We start from the raw sequence: 8,539 nt of genomic DNA, 5'->3' as shown, positions 1-8,539 counted from the left end.
CCTTCCTGAGTTCTTAGAAATTCCATTGACAGGAAGGTTAAAGTGTGTCTTCTAAAACAATAACACCTCACCTGTTGTTTTTCTTATAATTATACATCTGAGTAATGCTATTTTTAAATACTTGACCTTTTCAAGTTGATGACATACATCTTATAATAAAATTTAAAGGATTATGGAAACAAATGTATTTACAATAAAAAAGACACTTGATAATGCTGTGTATATTCATTTAATTTAAATTTTACAACTTTGAATCAGCATGAATTGCAATGAATGGGTCTTCAGCAGAGTTACTAATAGAAAACTGAGCCTTGCCATCACTGGAAACATAGACTTTAATTCCTGTGCAATCTCCATTAATTTTATCTCCAGAAATGACATCACAATATGTGCCACCAGGAAGACCAGTGTGCAAAGTTGTTGACAATGACCTATAAAACAAAATTTGATATTTAACTTAAATTCATTACTGTCAAATATAATAATTCAGATTCTCTCCAAAGTAGATAACGGCTTAGTTTTATGCCATTAAAATTTTAAGCAGTCAAGGTCTCAATAAGAAGAAAATGGAAACACAGAGACCTTTCCAGTGGATGTGAACAGCACTCTCAGTACAATGTAATCATACAGAACACCTACCCATTCCTAGTCAGTGGTGACTATTACCAGACCATAAAGGTTGAAGAATAGCAGTGAAGATCTACAGGAATTGCTGCCCTTAGATAAAAGTACTGCCTGTGGTAAATATAAATATTTTCTACTTGTCTTTTTGTGAATTTATAAAAATACTGATTGCTTTAAAGAATTAAAATTGGAATTTTTATTCAAAAAATATTTTTTCCAGAGACCAAAAGTAATTAGAAATAGAAGTAAAAATATTTTAGCACTTTTATGAAGAACTATATATCTTGGAATAGAAAACTATCTTGTATAAATTTATTTCAGTTCTTCTATCTGGAAAACACAGATATTAAAGAACTAGCCATAGGCTCTTTTGGGAAAAAAAAAAGACACATTACTTACTTATTTATTTTTGGCCAATAAAATATAACTTTAAGCTAACCTGGGATAAACATGAGCAGAAGTTGGGCTGGGACTGAGACATTCCACAGCTGGCAGAGTTCTTCTGGCTGTAGTTCTCCATATGAAAGACTCATTAGACTACAAAATAGGCTATCAGTATCACTAAAGAAAGGCCAGCAATGAGAAGCTTTAGAAGTAAAACTAAAAAACTACTGAGGAAAGTCATTGGCCATAAGATATATTTCTCACACATACAGTTAAAAAAATAGTACTTGTCCCTGAGAGCTAAAAAGTGAAGAATATATACCAAAGGAGCAGATAGAGGAGTAGTTGATATACAGAGCTACATAAAGATATTCAATAGAGTTGGGATTGTGGCTCAGCGGCAGACCGCACGCCTAGCACAGGAGGGACCTGGGTTCAATCCTCAGCACCACATAAAAATAGAAAGGCATTGTGTTGTGTCCATCTACACCTAAAAAATAATCTTAAAAAAAAAGATAATCAATTACTAAGACTAAAAGCCGCATTATTTTAGAGATTTTGCCATCCTTATATTAACTGTTGGTATATTTAGTGGCTCATGTAATATTAGCATAATATGCATAATATTTAGTACACAATATTGCATGGATGCATAAGAAAGCACTAATTCAAACAAAAACCCTTATAAAAATAGGGGGAAAATAAATGCCATCATTATTTTTTTTCTTTACTTTTCTGATTTCTTATTTTTTTTGATTCCCTGACTTAAAGGATTTTTAAGATATAAAAAAAGTAAATGAACAGGAATAGAATAAAACTAGAACATAACAGTGTAAAAATTATTTAAAATTGATTTTCACTTACCAGTCATCATTATTAAAGACAATGAATCCTTTGTTTCCTCTTCCAAAAGCCACTTGGTTGCTACCATTATCCCACCAGTTTTGAAAAGGCTGGCCATCAACCACATTTCGGAAAATAACCATGTTTCTAAAAGCACAGGATCATACAAAATGTTGATATCCTTAAACTCAAACATTTTAAAGTAAAATGTTAAAGAAAGTGTTAGAGGATATGTATTACTCTTACCTTATTTGGCGCCATCGATGCTCACAGACCCAGTCATTGCCACAAGTAGTGTCTGGATTAATAGTTACTTCTTTAGTCACTCCATTATTATTTGGTGGTCCAACCCAATCATTAACATCCTTAATTTAAACAAAACAGATTTTTAACACAAACACATAAACACACACACAAACACACACACACACACACACACATCTATCTTTCACTTCCTTCATTATACTAAACTCAATTAATTGGTCCTGCTACTTGTCTCTGCAGTGTCTTTATTTAGAATACACCATGTATAGTATTTTTATAGACCTTTACTGAATTTTTATCATCTCTGTAAACTCTGGTTCTCTAGGTATCTGTCTGAATTATAGGATTTTAGATATGAAATCTCTGTAATGATGCTACTTCTGAAATCTTCAGTTTAAAAAGAAAACCCTCACTTAACGTTTAAAACATCTACATAATTTACTTCTCAATTCAGTTTTGAAATTGATATTTGGATTAATGTTTTTACCATACCCCTGATATTTTTCTTATTCTTACTTATCCTGAAGTGGTCTGTAAATTTTTAATTCTGTAATGTATATCATTTCATTCATCTTTTAAAATATTTTCCTCATTCAACTTCAGCTCAGCTGAACCATTTCTTTGCAGTCCATAAAACTTTTTTAAAAAAATATCTTCACAGTATGTATTTCTTATAATAAAAGCAGGAACTGATTTAAGTTCTTGATAAGTTTTAGCATGTGTAATCTTCATATCAACTCTATGAAATTCGGTACTTATGATAAGCATATATTTTATACCCTGTAACTTGTTGTTTTTCATAAGTTTCTTTTCTTAGTATGTGGATATCTGTCTTATTACTGAACAGTTTTCATACTCTTTGAAAAAAGAGAACATAAATTTTATGTATTTAATATCCTTTCCATTATGAAAATCAGAGATCAGCATTATGTTTCCATTTAAATAAATACTTGATGAATAAATATTGAATGCAATAACCTCATGAGAAATTAAAACAAAATTAACTACTTTTTCTTGAGAATAAGATATTTTTAACAAATTCAAAACTTACTTTTCCATTCACAAAATATCTTGGCCAATGGTAGCTTGACATTACTCGTGTAAATCCATAAGGATGAGCAAGCATAAATCCAACTGCCATTTTATACAGCCTGAAAGTTATAAAAATATATTACAATAGAAGAATAGAATATTATTACTCTCATTAAAAGGTGAGTTAAAGATATGTAGAGAGGTTTTTCTCCTACCTTGCATCCCAGAATGTAAGAATGGATGATCCTCCAGCTCCATGTCCTCGTTGGTTGTCATGGTTATCCACAAAGACTAGAGCTCTCTCTGAGGGCATGAAACCCCAACCTTCTCCCCAGTTCCTATTAAAAAAATAAATATTTTCATTCTTTTACAAGAATAAATCTGCATCTCTTTTTATATAGCATCCTTAGATAAACTCTCCAATTAATTATTCTATAATTAATTGAATTTAGTGTTTTTGTAGATTAACAAATTTATAAATTCATTGTGTGTTTGGATATATGTAGGATTCCTAGTATCCATTCATATGTAAGATTTTTGTGATAGAAAAGTTTCTTTTAAAGGTTTCAGTATATGCATTCTATGTGGATTTATGAAGGTTAATATTCACACCATATTGTACAGAAAGGCAAACTTGGTTAAAATGAGGCTTCAACACTTTATTCCTTTAGAATGAACACCTTAATGTTTCAAATTAAAGAGTTGATAAAATGCATACTTATTCCATAGTTATGGCCAAATTGTAGGTACTTTATAAATGGTAGCAATCTCTTAAAAATAACTTGCTTTAATAGATTATAAGGAAACATTACTCAAATCCAGTATACTCAAATAATAGATAGATGAAAATATTTAGGAGATGTTTTGGTTTCCAAAATACTTCCTGGAGACTGATATTCTAAATTAGAAAGATGATTAATTGTGGTTTGAGGAAGAATAACATTTATTAATAATCTACTTCTTGATTATCTAAGAAGGTTCTAAGACGATAACCCATACAGGAGTAATATGTCTAATAGATCTGTAAAATACTATAAATGACAAATTATATTTACTTTAAGTAAGCCATCTTCTCTCCATTCCACCTGCGAATGACTGTGCCCAGTTTTGCACCATACTTGAATTCTGTCACACGGCCATTTCCAAAGTACTCACTACTTTTAATTGCCTCACCACCCAGATCAATCACCTGGTAGAAATATAGTGCAAAATATCATTTTAATGTACAAAAGTTTTAAAGTATTTAATGAAAAAGTTAGTATAAAAATAGCTTTAAAACATTTGTTATTTGAAATGCTTAAAACTGCTTTCATCACACTGAGATTCTTATTTTGTTATGATAAAATATATGTCACAATATTGAAAGAAATCTCTTGACAAGGTAACCTGTGAAAATCTTGATCTCATTTAGTGTTGCACATAAATTATAAAAACAATAGCTCACACTATCATAGAACTAACTACCTTATCTGTATTTATCAAGCTTGATAATTACTAATTCATTAATTACTAATTAATTTTCCAAAGAGAACAAAAACATAAACTTTATCATTAGTTCTTTTCTTTACATAAAAAATATTTTTTCACAGAAGTGAAAATTAATTTGACTAAAAACTTATTCAGCCAATAGTGGTATAGTGAAGACCCAAACTCAGAATGGCTAGGACAACAACTATTTTATTTTTGGTCTTGTATAATGGTCTCTGGAATGTAATAAATATCAGGGATTTGTAGCCTAAATAAATTTCCTGTAGTTCCAAATAACATACTTTGATAGAATTAAATGTGTTATTTCTGAATAAAAATTTTAAGAATACTACAGCATATTAATGACTCAGTCATTAACCTACAGAAATTTCTTATTGAATTAAATCAGCCATTTATTTTCTAGTGAATGAAATGATATAGTTTTTATGCACATATATAGATGAATGTACCTCCTGGAAAATGAAAGGCCTGCTTCCTCCAGGGAACCAGTTTGTGTTTAGATTATGCAGTTTATCCAAAATTGCCTTTATGTCTCCAGGCCACATATGCTTAGAAGCATCCAGTCTGAACCCTGCTACACCAATATCAATGAGATGGTTCATATAATTGGCAATTTGGGTGCGCACATAATCTTTCTCCAGGGCAAGATCAAGAAGACCAACCAGACGACAATCTCTGACCTGTTGAGGTAAAAATTTTGTGTTTTTTTAAAATATCATCTTTCACCTGAGAATCCATTTGATCCATTCATTTATTCATCAACATATATTTCCAAAATTCATTTTTAAATTGGGCATTGGGAATATTGGCATTATTCTGTGGATGCACTTTGAAATATTTTCTAGCATAAAAATGGAGAAAGTAGAGAATGAGTAGGTGAGCTTTTTAGTTGACTGGAAGAATTTATTTATTTATTTATCCTTCTGGGATTGAGGAGTGAACCCAGTGCCTTACACATGCCAAGCAATTATTATATCACTGAGTTCTATACCTAGTATCATGACTGCAGAATCCTTTGGATTATTGAGTTTTTTTTATTTTTATGCAGTCATGGTTACTTATTTTACCTAGGAATCTAAACTAGTGTTTAAAATCAGTGTTTAAGTAAGTTACATGTGCATAATTAAAGGCATAGGTAGTTCTTTATTTAGATCATTATTTTCAAAAGAAAATTACCTGATAAGCATCATTATAGTTCTCAATGCCGCCACTTGAGGTTTTACATTTACCATCATTAAAATCCCCAGCAGAGTATGGGATTGCTGGAAACTCCCTATTTCCAGCATTGAAGTAGCTTCCACAAGTACTGCTTGTTCCTGCACCTCCCCCTTCATTACACATATGATTAATTACAGCATCCACATAAATTCGGACCTGAAAAGCAAAGGGTTTACTTCAGTTTTTTTTTTTTAAGTAAAAATCTGACACATTATTGATTGAACTTTACAGAGTATTCATTAAAATCTAAAATATTTCTTTACTATTGTCTAACATCATTTTCCAATAAGACTAAAAAATGAAGCATGAAAGGAAACTAATGTGAAATGAAGAGTGATATCCATTCTAGTTGTCTGGTCATATATTTACAAAAATGATGAATTGAGAAAAGCAGAAACTATGATAATTATTAAGAAAGTCATTTTTGAGGAGGTAAGAATCAGTTGAGACAGAAAAAAATATTAATTTTTGAAATTTCAGTGGATCACAAGGAAAAAGAAACAATTAGCCTTTACTCTCTGCTTACAATCCGAAGAAAGGAAGATAGATATTGCCTATCATTACTCTCCTCACCATAAAGTGAAAATGACTATTTATTATTAAATAAAAATGATGGAGAAGAGTACTCAGGAATTTACTTATAGATAAATCACATAAAAATTACAGCAATTATTGTAATTGGAATTTCTAATACTTAATAAGAAATGTATTTAGTTATAAGGGTTAAAGTTGATGCCTTGCTTTACAAGTGAATTATTCTTTAAACTTTAAATGGTCTTTTATTTAGTAGATAAATGGCACATATATGAGTATTTATAAAGGTTGAACATATAGCAATAGTTCATTTTGAGTTATTGCTCAAGTATAAAGTTAAATTTTAAAAAATCAAGTCCCCAAAACTTAACTGCTCAAGAGAGAGAGAAAAAGAAGAAATTATCTTCCCATATAATATTTTTAAAGGAAACTTAAATTCACTTACACCAACATTGTTACACCTAGTCACCATGTCTCTGAACTCATCTTCATTTCCAGATATTGTGCATATTTTATAACTAATTGGTTGGTATCTTTCCCACCAAGGTCTTGAAGGGTTGTTAACAACAATATTTTCATTAGGTGGTGAGATCTACAAACATAGCAAACTTAATAAGTATCAAATTATAGCGTATTTTTATATCATTAAAACCTCTAAAACAAATTAATAACCTAAACTTATTGCTGAATCTTTGTACATGCAGGTACAGTACTTGATAACCACTCTAAAACATTAACATCCCATTAAAGATGTCCTGTTGTTATTCTGAAACAAAACAAAGTTGCCACCAATACTAAATTTTTTTCTTTCTCAGAAAACTATTTCAGAGGACTTATATGTGAAGTACAATATTATCTCAGATTCACAGAAATGGATTGCCATTTTACTATATCATTTATCATAAACTCAAGTAAATGTTGCAATTTATGATGTGAAAAATCTTTACCTGAACTCCTCCAAATCCATTGGGAGCTAAGTATCGCTCACATTCCTGAGCAATATCAACCCAGCGCCACTCAAACAAGTGGACCATAGAAGTCCTTCCCTGTTGAGTGTTTGGGGAATACTGAGCCCAACAGAGCCCAAGGGCTGAAAGCAGCACAAAGAACTTCATTTTGCTCTGAAGCTGCCACTGTTCTTTCTAGCAACTATATATATTCCTGTAAAAGAACACATTTGACAAAGTAAATGTTAAGATGAATAAATATTTAGAGTAAAAACACTGAATGTGAAAAAGATTATTAATAATAATGTTAAATCAACAGGTGAAGAACATTCATAAAACTCTCCCAAGAAAATGATCTTAAATGACCTTTTAGAACTTAATGTTGTTCTTATTAAAGGAATATAAGTCTTTTCAAATATCTGGCATGTGACATACAAAAAACAGACCTCATTCATGTATTATTTAGCTATAAGTAGATCTTATTTCTGATGTCCTTCACTAATAGAAAGTTACAATTAGACACAACTCAACTTATACTCAAAATGTTGTTTGAACTATTTATTTTCAATATTTGTAATATTTCAATTACCAAAAAGAAACATGACATTAATTTTCTTGTCCTCCTTCCCACACACCAATTTTTATTTATTTACACTTCTATATTCCCATCAATTCAAGTGCTTAATAACATGGCTAGAGAGTAGATTTTGTGCTAGAATAGTAGGATTTGTGATGGAATAGAAGAATTTGTGGTGGTTATGATTTTATCCCCATAGCCAAATATTTTTTATGTCTAATAAAACACTAAATAAAAGAATGCACATACTTTTCCTCCTTAATTAATAGTATATTTTGGAAAATATTATTCATCCTTTCAAAAGGATTGAGTGTTCTCCTTTGCCAAGTATTAAGGAGGATATAAGGGATATAATGATGAGCAAGACAGTCATTTTTCTATTCCAAGAGAGCTTACATTCTAGTGGAAGAAAAACAAAATATGCAAGTAAATATAATATCAGTAATGACAATAACAGTGATGATAAATAATTTCAGATTTCAATAAAAACTACTATGAAGTAACAGCATAATAAAATAGAGAGTAACATCACTATCAGAGTTTTTCAGACTGGATTGTCAGTGAAACATTAATTGAGGGAGTGATTTTAGCTGTGAATTAAAAATCAGTAGTCATTTGAAGACAAGAA

General features: G+C 30.4%; 1 protein-coding gene across 3 annotated transcripts; it reads right to left on the bottom strand.

Moving 5' to 3' along the window:
- Nucleotides 1-241: 241 nt before the first annotated feature.
- LOC143410135 (pancreatic alpha-amylase-like) lies at nucleotides 242-7,502 on the bottom strand. 3 transcript variants are annotated; one of them, XM_076870840.1, is made up of 10 exons: nucleotides 7,335-7,502; nucleotides 6,833-6,979; nucleotides 5,812-6,009; nucleotides 5,085-5,315; nucleotides 4,203-4,336; nucleotides 3,363-3,485; nucleotides 3,167-3,266; nucleotides 2,098-2,216; nucleotides 1,873-1,998; nucleotides 242-431 (listed from the first exon to the last, which is right to left on the bottom strand). In XM_076870840.1, the coding sequence occupies exons 1-10, from the start codon at nucleotides 7,500-7,502 to the stop codon at nucleotides 242-244; spliced, it is 1,536 nt and encodes a 511-aa protein (XP_076726955.1). The 3 variants fall into 3 exon arrangements, with proteins under 3 accessions (XP_076726955.1, XP_076726956.1, XP_076726958.1); XM_076870841.1 differs by having other exon boundaries at nucleotides 5,247-5,315; XM_076870843.1 differs by lacking the exon at nucleotides 5,085-5,315.
- Between the last annotated feature and the right edge of the window lie 1,037 nt (nucleotides 7,503-8,539).

Source organism: Callospermophilus lateralis, chromosome 11 (genome assembly GCF_048772815.1).
Source record: "Callospermophilus lateralis isolate mCalLat2 chromosome 11, mCalLat2.hap1, whole genome shotgun sequence".
NCBI lineage: Eukaryota > Metazoa > Chordata > Mammalia > Rodentia > Sciuridae > Callospermophilus > Callospermophilus lateralis.
The sequence above is the reverse complement of the archived record's forward strand: the minus strand, read 5'-3'. Positions and strand labels throughout refer to the sequence as shown.

Excerpts from the sequence above, each read along its gene's own strand:
- LOC143410135 (XM_076870840.1), bottom strand. The coding sequence starts at position 7,502 with ATGAAGTTCTTTGTGCTGCTTTCAGCCCTTGGGCTCTGTTGGGCTCAG. Across the intron at positions 6,010-6,832 it reads CTAGGTGTAACAATGTTGGT|GTCCGAATTTATGTGGATGC; the intron begins GTAAGTGAATTT and ends TTTGCTTTTCAG. Across the intron at positions 432-1,872 it reads GTCTTTAATAATGATGACTG|GTCATTGTCAACAACTTTGC; the intron begins GTAAGTGAAAAT and ends TTTGTTTTATAG.